Source organism: Oncorhynchus gorbuscha, linkage group LG06 (assembly GCF_021184085.1).
Source record: "Oncorhynchus gorbuscha isolate QuinsamMale2020 ecotype Even-year linkage group LG06, OgorEven_v1.0, whole genome shotgun sequence".
Classification (NCBI taxonomy): domain Eukaryota; kingdom Metazoa; phylum Chordata; class Actinopteri; order Salmoniformes; family Salmonidae; genus Oncorhynchus; species Oncorhynchus gorbuscha.
Window position 1 is genome coordinate 11,149,877 of NC_060178.1, and position 16,579 is coordinate 11,166,455.

General features: G+C 41.0%; 2 protein-coding genes across 3 annotated transcripts; both read right to left on the bottom strand.

Annotated features, from left to right (window-relative positions):
- On the bottom strand, positions 1 to 12,309 carry LOC124037524 (zinc finger protein 37-like). Of its 2 annotated transcripts, none has more exons than XM_046352318.1 (5): positions 12,208 to 12,309; positions 11,928 to 12,068; positions 10,751 to 10,876; positions 6,248 to 6,388; positions 1 to 1,479 (listed from the first exon to the last, which is right to left on the bottom strand). In XM_046352318.1, the coding sequence occupies exons 3-5, from the start codon at positions 10,836 to 10,838 to the stop codon at positions 473 to 475; spliced, it is 1,236 nt and encodes a 411-aa protein (XP_046208274.1). In that variant the 5' UTR covers positions 10,839 to 10,876; positions 11,928 to 12,068; positions 12,208 to 12,309; the 3' UTR covers positions 1 to 472. The 2 variants fall into 2 exon arrangements, with proteins under 2 accessions (XP_046208274.1, XP_046208275.1); XM_046352319.1 differs by having other exon boundaries at positions 3,521 to 6,388.
- A 2,411-nt stretch (positions 12,310 to 14,720) lies between these two features.
- Positions 14,721 to 15,830, bottom strand: LOC124037004 (uncharacterized protein C11orf96 homolog). Its single transcript, XM_046351623.1, has one exon. The coding sequence runs from the start codon at positions 15,496 to 15,498 to the stop codon at positions 15,025 to 15,027; it is 474 nt and encodes a 157-aa protein (XP_046207579.1). The 5' UTR covers positions 15,499 to 15,830; the 3' UTR covers positions 14,721 to 15,024.
- Positions 15,831 to 16,579: the final 749 nt, after the last annotated feature.

The following is a 16,579-nucleotide window of genomic DNA, read 5'->3' on the forward strand; positions in this document are numbered from 1 at the left end:
AGGAACTGTGGGTTAACTGCCTGTTCAGGGACAGAACGACAGATTTGTACCTTGTCAGCTCGGGGTTTGAACTTGCAACCTTCCGGTTACTAGTCCAACGCTCTAACCACTAGGCTACCTGCTGAAAACCATCTAATTTCCTGATTCGATTTGGTTTCTTATCTTTTCCATTAATTTGGGGGTGAAGGCATATAACTAAATCTACACAACAGATGTGGGATGTGATTTATCTTCACAGACTTCTTCAGTTCTGAAAATGTCTAACTTGGACTTGAGAGTGTAATGTTTGTAAAAAGGGCATAATAAATAGTTTATTGGAATTTGATAACGTGATAGTGTTCCGTAAAAATGGCCATTGAACAGATTCCCAGATTTCAGACTGTAGGAAGAGCCGTGACCTGAGGGGTGTCCTCTTGATATAGTCTCTACCTTCCAACAACACATTTTACACAACGTGCATTGTTATGTGTTCTCAGTCATTGGCAATATTTATTCTGTGAGTTCGCAGATGTCTCTTCAGACTTGCTGCTAACTTCAAGTAAGTTCCACACAAATGACATTGAACTCCTTCCCCCGTATGAGTCCTCATATGCACTGTCAGGTTTCCCTTGAGGTTGAAGCATCTGCCACATTCGTTGCAGCAGTGTGGTTTCTCCTGTGTGTGAGTCATCATATGCTTTGTCAGGCTTCCCTTCTCGCCGAAGCACTTGCCACATTCTTTGCACTGAAACGGTTTCTCCCCAGTGTGAGTCCTCGTATGCTTTATCAAGTCTGACTCGCAGTAGAAAGCCTTGTCACATTCTTTGCACGGATGCGATTTTTCCCCAGTGTGATTTTGCCTATGCAGTTTCAGACGACCTTTTGTCGACAAGCATTTCCCACACAAATCACATTTAAAAATCAGCCCTGTGTGCAGATTAACCATGTGATTTTTCAGGCTTTCCTTGTGAAAGAAACGTTTGCCACATACCGTGCAGCGATGTGGTCTCTCCACTGTGTGAACCTTCATGTGTCGGGTCAGGTATCGGTTTAAGGCGAAACACTGGCCACACGTATCGCACATGTATGGTCTGTCTTCACTGTGCCGTAACTGCCGGTGCCTTTCCAGACCACTTGCTGTCGCAAAGTATCGTACGCACACATCACACTTCGGCTCCGTCAACTCACTGGTTTCTTTTCTTGGCCGTCCTCGTCGTCTCTTCGACCCCGACAGAGGTATTCTCTTCTCCACTCCATGCACTTTTCCGCCATTACTTTCATCATTGTCACTTTCCGGATTTACTTCCGAGGGGGGCTGATAGTCACTGGTTGATTCTGATTCTCTGTTGCCGTCAGATTCTTTTTGGTTCTCTACCGTTATGATGTTGAAAGAGTTCAAAGTAGACTCTTCGGTATCAGACTCCACTGGCCCCAGATAGGAGCTCCACCCCTGCTGCCCCGAGTTAACCTTCTCTTCAGAGACAGTGAGCCGCTGGAGGTCTGGAGGAAAGGAGAAAGGATGAAATTTGATGAAAACTTAAAACGCTGAAAAGAGACAAGAAATAGGGCTCTACCTCTATTTCCTGTCTTGTTGTGTCAGATGTAAGTGAAGTTACAGAAAACATTTATTTGAAAACCAGCTATAGGCTAAGGCTAACAAAGGCTGAGTACTGACGCTAACTGAGTACGGTGGCAATCCAACAGTTGGCTTTTGCTTGTGAATTTTTTATTCATTGGACTGAACACACATGATGCATCCCAGTAAATAGCCCAGGTATTATCAACTGCACACACCTTACCAAATAAATCAGACTTTTAAACAAAGATACAGGTGACATTCTTCGGCAAGACGGAGCTGCTCTTCCTCCCGGGGAAGGACTGCCCGGATCTCGCCATCACGGTAAACACATTCTTCATATACAGTCTGAAACTAATGACTGGGTAAATTCATATGAATTCAATCGCTTTTTGACAGTGTACCTTTTGATTTAAACAACAAAAACTTTCCATACATGTTTGTCCATTGTGTCCTCCTCCCAGAGAAGAAGTGGCAAAACATTCTCAGGAGATCAAACATCCGGTGCCTCAAAGTCCTGACCATCATTTTGCATTAAACCCCACCATCCACCATGTGTTCAACCTTCCCAAGTTCTCTCACATCCATGTCTTCTTCACTGGTGCTTGCCTAAAAGATACAAAGATAAATAAGGGCAGGCGGCCTCCTTCCACTGAACTCAGTTGCCGCTCTGGCTCCCCAATGGTGGAACAAACTCCCTCACGAAGGAAGCGGAGTCAATCACCACCTTCCGGAGACACCTGAAACCCCACCTCTTTAAGGAATACCTAGGATTAAAGTCACCAAAATATTTAGATGACTATTGTAAAGTGGTTGTTCACTGGATGTCATAAGTGACTTTAAAACAAATGTTAAATGAGTTTAATGGCTGTGATAAAAACAGAGAAATGGCTGTGATAAGATGGATCCCCAACATTGTAGTTACTTCACAATACTAACCAAATTGACCAACCTGGTCTCAAAACATTTCATATGATTCTGTATGTAAATTAGAGAAACAGCATGTTTATATGGTTACAGATGGCCACTTAAGACAAAAACAAACAAAAAGTGTTTGGTCGGGGTGGATCTGTGGGCATACAATGCGAACGTCTAGCAACTCAAAGATTGTCCGTTCAAATCTCATCACAGACAATTTAGCATTTTTGCTACTTTTCAACTACTTATTCGTGAAGTATTCAGTATTCTTCCCTTTTCCCCACATTTTGTTAAATTACAGCATTGTTCTAAAATGGATTAAACACATTTTTTTAATCCTCATCAATGAAGACACAATACCCTATAATGACAAAAATATTTTTTTTTATAGAGACCTTGGTGATTGTATGAGTGTAATCAGATTGAAAACATTAGTTAATGTTGACATTGAACAGATTATATAGCCTACTAAGCAGATGTGTAACAAATTAAACACAATTTGTTAGCATAGATCTATGAATAGATCTATTAACCTTTATATGTTCTGTTGACTATTATTTTTTATTTAACCTTTATTTAACCAGGCAAGCCAGTTAAGAACAAGTTCTTATTTTCAATGACGGCCTGGGAACAGTGGGTTAACTGCCTGTTCAGGGGCAGAACGACAGGAACCTTGTCAGCTCGGGGGTTTGAACTCGCAACCTTCCGGTTACTAGTCCAACGCTCTAACCACTAGGCTACGCTGCCGCCCCTCCTGTTTGATGAAAAACAAACAGGAGTCCCATACCTGGAATAAATCAAATTTACTTTCACCCCTGAATATACAGTTGAATCACGTTTTTGATTGCACTGAGCCTTTAACCATTTTAAACGTCAATTCAATAGGGCAATGTCAGTTGGACGTGCCAAGGATCTTAGATTAATTTTAGTCAGTAGCTAGATAACTATGTGACTAAGTGATGTATTACGCAAAGCCTCTTAAATCAAATGACACAAATTAGGCTACAATGTAAAATGAATGTCAAATAGAGAGACGTAGTCACAAACCTGCTAATCTATGCAACTTTATCTCTGGTTTGAAAACCAAATCCAGCAGTCTTCGTAGACGTGCATTCGCACGTTCCAAACGGGATATTTCTTCCTGATACTCTGCGATCGTTTTTTTAACTACTACAGATATCTCCAAAGGAACTGCTGTTAATTTGTCGTTGAGAAACACATTGAGCTGCTGAAGTTGAGACATTTTGGGGAGCAAAGGGATTAGTGGGAGAATGTATAATTATTTGCTATTCAAGTGTCACTATAACTACGGGTTTGAGAAACAGGAAATTACGTTTTCTTATTTGCATTTGTTTGGCGGATCGCAACAAACTGGAAAGTTGCACACACCGCCGCTTACTGTACTGGAGTGTGAGTCCGGTCACGGTCTACCTACACAACTATATTATGTTACCAAAACCTGTATAAATCCATACAAACCTCACCCCCCTACCCCATCCAACCTGTCTGACCCATCAAACAAACCCTCCCTACCTAAATCACACAGTTCACAATATAATAAACATGGCCAACAGTTTCCTCTACCATCACCAGTGTTTCATTTGAGCCGGATCCTGTACACATCTCCGTATTAGAATATTTAGTTCCGGAACCTATTTGGCCGGATCCGGTACTTCTCGTGGCATGGAAAATAATTGGCACTTTTTTGCAACGTAAATATTATAATTAAAGCGATTAAAGTTCATTATAGTGGCCTCTTCGTTAATTGTTCCCCCGAACTGATATTCTAAAAGTTGAGTCGGCCCGGCGCGCCTGCTCTCACACAGAACTAGAATGAGATTCGCTTTCAATTATCTCTCGTCCTCTCTCTGCTCTGACAGACATGAGTCTGCAACTCTAATCTCTCCAGCGTTGCACCTTTCGGTTACTGGCTCAACGCTCTTATCCACTAGGCTACCTGTCGCCGATTGCATGGCTGTGTGCTTGATTTTATACACCTGTCAGCAACGAGTGTGGCTGAAACACTAATTTGAAGGTCTGTCCACATATTTGTCTATGTATAGTATATAATATTTTGTTTTCTATCCATGGAATTAGTCCACTGTGCCACCAGGATGGAGTTGGAGTTTCATGTTTTTTACGCATATAAAGCTATTTATTTTAGTCTATTCAAACAGACCCCATTTCAGAGGAAACAAACACTCAGGTATGGTCAATTAGTGGGCGTGGCCAACACACCTGAAAACACCTAACAAGATTGAGGACAGAGAAAGTTTTGTTGATACTGAGAACGTAATTGATGTGTGTTTTTAAATAATATTCTTAAAAGTAAAGTTTTCTTAACGTTATCGGGAAATATGCAATTTCTTATTTTCAAATATTTGAATACAAACTGATGTTCCAATGTCAGTTTAGGTTTGTGTGACGCCGATAAAAATATATGGTATCAGATTTTAGGTATAGAACATGTTTGGGAGTCCTCGAACGATTTCCATTGGGAATTGTTTATGCCTGTTGCCGCCAGCAGGGGGCGTAGAAGGAACACCAAGTGTGATACTTTACAAAATTGTATTTTTAACAGTAAAAGACGATTGCTCCAAAGGGTGTTATTGAACAAAACTTTCCATACAATTTTGCCCATGTTAGAAGTGGTCAGAAAGTAACTTTTTGGACCTGAATGTCAAAACATTTAGGAGGCAGAGGTGCTCAAAATTGACTCATTTTGCATACCCGACCCTAACATGAGACATCCATGTCTTCATCACTTCAATTTGAAAACGTTTACAAAAAGGGTTGCCAAACTATTTGATAATTTCTTGAAAAAAAAAACAGTTTTCATAACAAGTATGTCGTTTTTAACCTTTATTATATTGTCTAAAAACGTGTGGAATCAGATGTTTTTTTCCATTTTTCCACATGTTGTAGCTTTGGCCCTATTTTACATAATCTGAGGTGTTACTGTTGAGCCCTCCATTGGATGAGACACAGCGTGCTCTTGAATACAGGGTGGATGTCATGTTCTGGCTGGTAAATGTATTGAAAGGGGAATAAAATGGACATTTCACATTTCAAATGGTAGCATAAAGATGGTTGGTCCACACATCAGAGAGTGTTGACTTGAATGGGAAAATCAGTTGTTTTAAATTATACTATCAATATCCAATAGTAAACCATAATGTAATTGCTGAAATATACTTAAGTATTAAAAGTGAAAGTATAAACATTTACAAGACAGCAACATGTTCTTGTTTTTAAAACGTAAGGATAGCCAGGGGTAGACTCCAACACTCAGAGATTATTTACAAAAGATGCATTTGTGTTTAGGGAGTCTGCCAGGCCAGAGTTCTCTTGATAAGTGCGAGAATTTGATCATTTTCCTGTCCTGCTAAGCATTCCAAAGTACTTTTGGTTGGCAGGGATAATGTTTGGAGTAAAAAGTGCAATATTTTTTTTTTTTTAGGAATGCAGTAAAGTAAAAGTTGTCAAAAATATAAATAGTAAATCGAACAGACAACCCAAAAAACGACTTCAGTACTTTACACCACTGATTAAACCCGATCAAACGGGATTTCTAAAAAACAGGTACTCGTCGGATAATGTCAGATGACCGTTTGATGTTATCAACCATGTAAAGGAGCACAAGACTGCTTCTATACTGTTGATGCTGATGCTGAGAAGGCGTTCGACAGAGTGGAATGGAATTTCCTATTCTCTGTTTTGCAAAAATGTAATATGGATGCTAATTTCAACAAATGGGTCAAAGTGATTTATTACCAGTCCCAGAGTTATGGTCTCCAACCAAAGGTTTAAGTTCCCAAGAATTTCCCCAGAGTAGAGGAACCCGGCAAGGCTGTCCTCTGTCTCCTCTTCTCTTCTCAATGGCGGAGTCCATACGTTCTAATGTGACTAGAGGTCCTGTTATTGCAGATCAGGAACATAAACAGATGATATTATTATTGCATGTTGTCAATCCATTCCACATATTGTTGATAGTATTGTATGTTGTCAGAAGTTGTAGAATGAATAACCACATCTATAAATATCAGAGGAATAATTGCTAAAATGTAGTGTACATTATCAAGACAATGTGAATCTGCCTTTATCCCTCTTCAAAGGATGTGGGAAAATGATTTAGGCATGGAATTTGATGAGGAGGTATGGCTTGAGATCTGTAATACGATGCACTATGCACTTACTAGTTTAATTTGTTTCAGGAAACTAACTACAAATTCATGTTCAAGTTTTATTTGACTCCTGTTAAATTAAATCGTATGTTCCCAGACACCTCACCAAATTTGGCCAAAATGTTGGACCGAAAAAGGAACCTTTTTACACCTATGTTGGCAATGCAATATGCTAATATAATATAGAATTGGTACAATCTTTGGTTGCAGATAACTATTTCATACTTTGCAAAGAAATGCCTTCTTGTTTGTTGGAAAAATTAAAACCATCCCACTTTTCAATTGTGGTAAAAACAAGTTGCAGATTTTGTTCCATTAGAGAAATTGACAATGAACAGTATTGTGGTCCCACAATCCTGAAAATATGGTCTCCTTTACCGTCCTTTATTGGAAAACATTTTTAAAAGGTGTTTGGGAATCCTTGGTGGTAGGTAGCCTAGCGGTTAAGGGTGTTGGGCCAGTAACCAACCGAAAGGTCTCTGGTTTAAGCCGATGAGCAGACCAGGTGAAAAATCTGTCGATGTGCCCTTGAGCAAGGCACTTAACCATATTTGCTCTGGATAAGAGTGTCTGCTAAATGACTAAAATGTATTATGACATTATATCTGCTGCTATTTGTCACCAAATTATGATGCTAACTGTACATTATAATGCTAACTGTACATTATGATGCTAACTGTACAGTATAATGCTAACTGTACATTATGATGCTAACTGTACAGTATAATGCTAACTGTATATTATGATGCCAACTGTACAGTATAATGCTAACTGTACATTATAATGCTAACTGTACATTATGATGCTAACTGTACATTATAATGCTAACTGTACATTATAATGCTAACTGTACATTATGATGCTAACTGTACATTATGATGCTAACTGTACAGTATAATGCTAACTGTACATTATAATGCTAACTGTACATTATGATGCTAACGGTACATTATGATGCTAACTGTACATTATAATGCTAATTGTACATTATGATGCTAACTGTACAGTATAATGCTAACTGTACATTAACTGCATTTGCTGCTGATAATTGTACCTGCTGCTATTTAGTATTTTAATTTGTTAATTTATATATAATGTATGTACATTTTATATGATTTAAATTGTAAAAAATGTTATCTTTATAATTGTCATGGGGAAAAAAAACATAAAAGATAAAATAAAATAAAATTGAACGACCCCAAATCAAATAATGAGGTGGAAAATATCCATCAATGTAATGACTAAGTCTACATGAGGCTCATGCTGTTGGCTTATCAAAACATCTGATTGGCATCAGTGCTAGTTGTAGAATATGTCTTAAATGGTACCCTGTTCTGTATAGACAACTGAGATCTCAGCTTTCCTTTGGGTTACCAAGTGGTGCAGCGGTCTAAGACACAACATCTCAGTACCTGGTTCAAATCCAGGCTCCATCACACCTGGCTGTTATTGGGAGTCCAGTAAGATGTTGGCTGGGGTATGCTGTCATTGTAAATAAGAATTTGTTCTTAACTGACTTAAATAAACAAATGAGGCAACAGCACCTTTTATTTTAGTGTATTTTCATAGATATCTGTTTTACTGTTTAGAAATTAAAGCCCTTTATTTACCTGCCATTTGAAGATCAAGCTTGTGACTTTATAAAACTTTTGGGATATATGTAACACCTTAACACCGTCTGGTGTTCAACCTTCCCATGTTCTCTCACGTCACCCCGCTCCTCCGTTCTCTCCACTGGCTTCCAGTTGAAGCTCGCATCCGCTACAAGACCATGGTGCTTGCCTACGGAGCTGTGAGGGGAACGGCACCTCAGTACCTCCAGGCTCTGATCAGGCCCTACACCCAAACAAGGGCACTGCGTTCATCCACCTCTGGCCTGCTCGCCTCCCTACCACTGAGGAAGTACAGCTCCCGCTCAGCCCAGTCAAAACTGTTCGCTGCTCTGGCCCCCCAATGGTGGAACAAACTCCCTCACGACGCCAGGACAGCGGAGTCAATCACCACCTTCCGGAGACACCTGAAACCCCACCTCTTTAAGGAATACCTAGGATAGGATAAGTAATCCCTCTCACCCCCCCCCTTTTAAGATTTAGATGCACTATTGTGTAACTCTGTGTTGTCTGTTCACACTGCTATGCTTTTATCTTGGCCAGGTCGCAGTTGCAAATGAGAACTTGTTCTCAACTAGCCTACCTGGTTAAATAAAGGTGAAATAAAAAAATAAAAATAAATAAATAAAAATTGTAAAGTGACTGTTCCACTGGATGTCATAAGGTGAATGCACCAATTTGTAAGTCGCTCTGGATAAGAGCGTCTGCTAAATTACTTAAATGTAAATGTAAATGTTATTTTGGTTGTGTTTCAGATTACTTTGAATGAATTCAGAGGTCATTTAAACGTTGTTTCATGCAGAAAAAAAGATAAAACACATGAAATATCTTGCTGCATGTTATAAACACAGATCTGAAATGCTTGGTATTGTCATTTTTTCAGCATCAGACTCATTTTGCGCTACTGGAATTCGTAATAATTTACGTCAATTGACAGTTGATAGTAGGATCGGATGATTAGGCTTCAGGCTGCTCATGATCGAAAAAAAAAACAGAAGTGTTTTAATATAGATGTTGGAAAAATACCTCCCTGCACTTTCTCATTGAAAAAAATCTGCATATTTGGACTAGCGCGCGGAGGGTTGTGCGCGTGCCATCTCTGTGCCCGTGCGTCCTCAATTTGCAGCGGGCAGCCACGAGCCTCGTTACTGTCACTCAGCCCGAATGCCCATCCGTTTTATTTTTTCTTTCACCCTTGCCCCACTTGTTAGATACTATGCACGTTGACAGCAAACATCCTCGCCATGTGATTTATCTAATCAGACCTAAAACATGCAAGGAAATGTTATCGGGTGAAATTATGAAGCGAGTGGACAGAAATACTGTTTCTCTCTATCCAATCAGAGCAGCAGTATCTAAGTACTTCTCTCTTTACAGACAGGCAAACTAGCCAGTTGAGTTATTTAGACCACGTAGAACCTTGCACATGACTGATTGACATGAGAAAGATACTTGATGGCTCCTGAAAATGTTATTTTTCTTCCGATCTCAGATAATTACAAAAAAGTAATTGGATTATAATCGTATCCTGAAATGTCCCTCAGATACTCGTTTTGTCCCGAACAGGATTTACAAACCGGCATGCTGACAGCTCGGACTGAGGTGTAGTACTTTTCTCGGTGTAGCCAGTAAAATGCAAGGTTAACTTCCAGCAAAACATTAGGAAATGTAGATGTCTTCATTCTTTCTTCGATAAATATTAGAAATATGGCCACCATGCATCGTTTTTTTTTTAAATTATGCATGCTAGCAAAGCCACTACACAACACTAAACAATACATTAATTGCACTATATTGGTGACAATCGATGCCCACAAATTGTTAGGGCCTACATAAAGCTGTCACGACAGCACCATGGCATGAATCCTTACCACGGCAACACCTGGCTATCAGCAGAGCCTTGTCTGGCAGAGAAACAATTAATTCAGCCTAATTTACTACCTTTAAAAAAAACATAGCTGATATGGTTGACTTGCTTAAACAAATGTGGTTTCTAATTACAATTGAGATGTACAAACTATGGCATAATGGGACGACAGACAGATAAGAGGCAATCTGTAATTTCAATGAAGACATTAATGAGGGAGCTAAGACGGATGTAGTTAATATAACTATTTGTTTAGCCCATTTGAAATTTACAGCAACAGAATTCAGAACATGGGCTGTTCTTACCGTATTCTCCCTGTACACCAAGTCAGAACCGTAGTATAAATAAAGGGGGGCATATAAGCAGACAATGAAAGCTTTTACAATATTAGATGATTACATTTCTCTAAAACAGGCTATAGGCTACATGTGCACCACCAGGTCAGAACAGTAGTCTAAGTTATGAGGGGGAAAGGGACCGACTTTGAGGAGGCACATGGGTTACTAATAGTTTATTACACAACATACACTTAGTATTACTTTCTTAGCTACAGTATACATATCTCCCTGGCATATTACATTTTATCCAGCAGCATACAATACATGTTTGGACTCACCTTGTTGTGATGTGCTCACCACAGGAAGGTGGAGCGGTGGTCCTTGTGAGAAAATTTTGTCATCTAATTTGTCATCAAAGTCTGGCATTCTATGGATTTATGGTTCTTTCAAGACTACTGAGAACTCTGAAAAAAAAACAAGTTGAATCAGGACGTCAGTGATCTTCAGGTCGGAGCTCTGGAAAGAGGCCTACGTTCCCTCTTAGAAAAGAGACCCTTAAACCCAGACTTGGACCACAATGAATAGCAGGCTAGTGATTGCTATGCAACGTTTGCAGGTAGCCACTGATTCCTTCCAAACCACTCATTGTTGAATTTGCGATTTCATCTTGTTGTGTAATGTTTATGTCCAATGGCCGATACGATTTATCTACATTTATCTACATGGTTGACTTGATTCATAACGATGACTGTTTGTCTAGCTTGCTAGCTACGATTTTGAGTCCAATCAAAGCTACTGTAGATATAACGTGATTTGACGTCATTTTATATGTGGCCAATGACATTGAGCCTTCTTGGATGGGCACTTCTAATGCAACTCTATGGCAGCACCCAAGGGACTTGAACTTTCGAGCTCTCCTCGTAGATTAGAGAACATTACCAACCCCTATGCTCCATATTTTCCCCTGGCTGCCCCACCACCACAGAAAGCACTGAGCTAGGCTGAAACACCTGCATTTTGGAGTGGCCTTACTTAAGAAAGCAAAAAAGAGACCATGTGTGTATGCGGCTTTATCAACTCAATTATTATTATTTTTTACATTGTTTGCAAACAATACAGTATGTGATACGTGCTAATGCCCAAATAACATGCAAAACAGACAACAGCTAAACATGTGGGGCTCCCCATCTCCCCGGAATGACGGGTCATTGATATTTTAGTATTTAGGCAAAAATATGAATTACTACAGTATTTACGCAACCAACTGTTTTTCTAACAACATTGTGCAGGTTCATTCCATTTTAATTCAGTCAATTCAGAGAAAGAAAAAATCAATTCAAGAATTTAAAATCTGAACAGGATCATCAGCTCACAATCTGTTCACAATGTGTATTTCGATCGTCTACACACCTACAAACATGGGCACAATCAGGATGTGGGCACCATCAGGACAAAGGACACATGCTAGCACAAGGTATAAACGGGGCTAGAGATTCCTATCTCAATGAGACTCACCTTCGGACACATCCAAAATAAGCATGACTCAAGCAGGAGTTCTGCGAGAGCCTTTGTCGTTTACTGCCTTCTTGGCACGACTCCTATCCCCGCCAGCCTCTCTCCCTGAGACTCCATCTGATCTCGATCTGAAACTGACCTCTTTATGTAAGAGAACAGACTGTTACATAAGTAAATATCAGAACAACCGATGATTCCACAATGCTGCACGGAACAAAAATGTTTTTTTTTTTTTTTATGAGTCAGAACACAAACACATCAAATAAACAGGAGACTTAACTGTTCATGGAGACGACCTGGGGTGAGAGAAAATGTTAATTATACTCGTGTATATCAATATCCGAGCGGCCAAAATCCATCAGCACAGTGAGGGCCACCATCTGTGAAACATTAACAAAGAGGGAACTGAACATGTTGTTGTGCCGGAACGGTTCCTCCTGGCCAAAATGTCAGAGAGAGTTAGCATCAGGGTCATTGAAGCTGTGTTGTGTATCCGACTGGGAGGGAGGTGTTGCCAACAGCCAAGTGTGGGGGAATGAAAATGAAAGATGCAGTTCATTTTGCTGACGTTTTTTCGTACATCACATTTTCATCACTCTATCTCTCCCATCTCCACGGCAACAGTATAAAAAATAGGTTGTGGGAGACGGAGGGCGAGAAATGGAGAGATGAACTAGAGTGGCCAATCACCACGACACGAGAAATGAGAAATACATCTCTCTTTCCTTCTCTCTCCTCTCTCCCCTGCTCCCTTCCTCCAGTCCTGTCCTCTGATCCATGACACAAATGTTTGTAGACTTGAATCAGCTGGTAAAATAAGAAAAAAACGATTTGAGATTTGTCAACTAGTGAAGTGCATGGTAAACACAGGGTCTAGTGTGTGTGTTTTTTGTTGTTGTTGAGTGAATGACATTGGCCATTTTATGTGCATGCAGTTGTCATCACTCAGAGATGGCTGGAGAACAGGAAGTGGTTTGTGTTCGGACTTCTGGATCTGTTGACGTCGTGACACTAGCAGGGTTCACAACCAATTCACACAGCTTTGGTATGGGTTGGAAAATAACATGCATGTGTATAGACGTGTCTGCACACATAATCACACACACATGAATCAAGTGCGCGGACACGCACGCAAGCGCACACACACGCACGCACGCACGCACGCACGCACGCACACACACACACACACACACACACACGCACACACACACACGCACACAGTGTTATCCCAAGATTTAGCTCTACTGTGATTATTGTTCGTCGCTGCACCTGCACCATACACGTCAACAAAGTCATCTAGCTGCTTCTCTTTCTGTAGTTACACTTGAAACCAGAGGCCTACTTTTTGTATATGTGCGCCAACCATCAAGCAGGTGCATGCCTAACACAGTCTAGCATTGTGTGCTTAGTAATGTACTGGTGAAATGGCCACTGATGAACCTGCTAGGCCTATCATTTGTCACTTGTCAATCAGCAGCTGAGAGTCTTCTAGAGGTCTCCAAGGGTCAGCTGTGTAGGTGCCACCTCCCCTAAAAAAAGAAGAGGGATGTTCCCCAATGCTCGAAGGGAGGCCTAAGTGACAGAAATATTGTCCCAGAACTCATTGCATATCTCATCCTATAATGATATAATATATTTGATTAACATATCATCATTCAGATAACGTTCAAGCCAAAATTTGACGTAAAGAATAAGCAACTAAAGTTCTATCGTGTTTGCATGTGAGCAAAAAGAGAAAACAACAGGATATATTTGCAAATATTTATTAAAGTAAAACATAACAAATATAGATGTAAAACAAAAGTATAAATGATATTTATCTTAGAAATCAAGAGTGACTTTAAGAAGTCAAAAGAGGCAACGAACAAAATAAAAGGTATAGTTTTGGCGTGTTATAAACAAAATAAGAGAATACATATTTTCACGTCTGGAAAGCGCTTTTTTGTTCCTATCTTCAAGGTGAAGGATGAGAGGCGTTTGCTATCTGTGCAGCTTCACACAGAAGTAAGAGCTGTGCCAAAAGCGTTTCAAAGTATCTCCTAACTTTTGTTACCATTGAATCACTTTCAGTGGTCGGTCGATGCTTTCAGAGTTTAGTCAGTCAAATCTTCAAATGAGCATTTTGTTGTTGTTTCTGTTGTCATGACTACACTTCAATCTGCTTGAAACAGAATATAATAGGTACAAAAAAAAACAAGGCCTCCTGTCCTGAAGTCCTCAGCAGTAGAAAAGGAATCTATCTGAAGAGGTGTATTCAACACTGTGTCAAAGCTAATGTGCTAACCCTAGCTTCTCTGAGAAGCGTTAGCAATATAATCCAGCCAGTGATATATATTACTAGGTAGAGTTCTTTACAAAAAAAATGCTTCAAATGCATACCATAGCCACATACACTGAGTGTACAAAACATGAATAACCCTTCCCTTCCTTGCTCTCAGAACATCCTCAATTAGTCAGGGCATGGTCTCTACTGACTTGCCTAGTAAATAAAGGATGGCCCAGTTGTGTCAAGTCGGCAGGATGTCCTTTGGGTGGTGGACCATTCTTGACAGACACGGGAAATTGTTGAGCGTGAAAATCTCAGCAGTGTTTCAGTTCTTGACACAAACCGGTGCGCCTGGCACCTACTACCATACCCCATTCAATGGACCTTCAATGTTTTGTCTTGCCCGTTCACCCTCTGAATGGCACACATACACAATCCATATCTCAATTGTCTCAAGGCTTAAAAATCCTTCTTTAACCCGTCTCCTCCCTTCAACTACACTGATTGAAGTGGATTTAGCAAGTGACATCAATAAGGAATCATAGTTTTCACCTAGATTCACCTAGTCAGTCTATGTCATGGAAAGAGCAGGTGTTCTTAATGTTTTGTATACTCAGTGTATGCTAATATATATGCTAATATACAGTATATTTGTATGTAGAAACATATATTTTCAAGGAGAATGGCCTCTATATTCACAGGAGCAGCTTGGAGATCAGTCGAGCTCAGTTCATTGGGCCCCTGTGTGCAGCAAAAAATTGTAGGGAAAAGGGGGCGTGTCAGTGCCAGGAAGGCGGCGTACACATTCTATTTCTCCTCAGGCTCCGCCCCTCACTGGGCAGTGTCAGAGTCACTGGAGTCCAGGCTTTGCTGTGGGGGCGTGGCTGTGCGGCGGCCGGTCGTTGGGCAGTAGAGCGCCTGTGTGCTCCGGCGAAGGTTCTCCAGGGACTGCAGGAAAGACCGGCGCGCCCTCTCCTCCTCCAGGGGCGAGGCGCCCTCCTCCTCCACCTCAGCGATCTCGGCGAAGGTGACGGGCTGGGTCTTGAAGCGGGCCTCACGGGGCCGACGGGGGCGGCTCTTGCCACGGGCGGGCCCCTTGGGGACGGGGAGCTGCTGGGGGAACTCCTCCATGGTCGAGGAGAGCAGGTGGGCAGGCAGCACGTGGTGGAATCCCTGGGTCTCCAAGGGCATCGGCCGGACAACAGCCATGTGGTGGAAGCCCTGGTTCTCCATGGGCATCGGACGGACAACAGCCATATGGTGGAAGCCCTGGTTCTCCATGGGCATCGGACGGACAACAGCCATGTGTGGAGCACTGAGTGTGAAAGCACGTGTGAAAAGCGGTTGTTTTTTCGCGTCCCAAAGTTCTTCTCTCTCTTTATTTGGTGCCTCCTCTTCTGTCAGAGGCTCTTTCTCTGATAGTGAAGCAGAGTTCTCTCACAAACACATCAAACTCTCATATAATCTTCCAAAGTCGCGGATGATGAAACTCAGTGTCTGTACCAAAGAGCTGCTCTGTCAAGCCTTGGCTTCTGTTTTCCAATTCTCCAGTATTTGAATCCTAGTAGAGCCCGTGTGAGTGGAGATCCAATATATCTGTCCACACAGTTCTTCCTTCTTGGTTCTCTATAGCTCTGCTACTGACACAGACAGCTCCGGCAATGGCTTTTATAGCTCTGTCTCGCTACCCAGTCAACTTCACTGCCCCTCCCTCGTTCTCTCTCTGTGCCATCAACCCCCCCCCCTCTTAGTCACGGTTCCGGCTTCCATATCAGTCGCCCAGAGTCAGTCTCCCTAAATAAACAGAAACGGAGTGAGAGAGGAGCAAGAGAGAGAAGTGTGTTTGGTAGAGATGGGGAATGGTGGAGAGAGGGAACGAATGTAAAGGGAAAGACTGAAACAAACAAAAAGATTTAGAGGGATCCTAGATGTGTATGGGTTAGATAATACAAATGGTTGTGGGGGGAAACCATATAGCTAGTCAGCTGTGCTTGCAGTGTACATATGCATGGTTACACGCAAAGATAAACATTAAGGCATTAAGGTATACAATCCCCACATATACACATACAGTGGGGCAAAAAAGTATTTAGTCAGCCACCAATTGTGCAAGTTCTCCCACTTAAAAAGATGAGAGAGGCCTGTAATTGTCAACATAGGTACACTTCTACTATGACAGACAAAATGAGAAAATCACACTGTAGGATTTTTAATTAATTTATTTGCAAATTATGGTGGAAAATAAGTGTTTGGTCAATAACAAAAGTTTATCTCAATAGTTTGTTATATAACCTTTGTTGGCAATGACAGAGGTCAAACGTTTTCTGTAAGTCTTCACAAGGTTTTCACACACTGTTGCTGGTATTTTGGACCATTCCTCCATGCA

Excerpts from the sequence above, each read along its gene's own strand:
- LOC124037004 (XM_046351623.1), bottom strand. The coding sequence starts at position 15,498 with ATGGCTGTTGTCCGTCCGATGCCCATGGAGAACCAGGGCTTCCACCAT.
- LOC124037524 (XM_046352318.1), bottom strand. The coding sequence starts at position 10,838 with ATGCCAGACTTTGATGACAAATTAGATGACAAAATTTTCTCACAAGGA. Across the intron at positions 6,389-10,750 it reads GGTGAGCACATCACAACAAG|GACCTCTAGTCACATTAGAA; the intron begins GTGAGTCCAAAC and ends CTGCAATAACAG. Across the intron at positions 1,480-6,247 it reads AGACCATAACTCTGGGACTG|ACCTCCAGCGGCTCACTGTC; the intron begins GTAATAAATCAC and ends CCTTTCCTCCAG.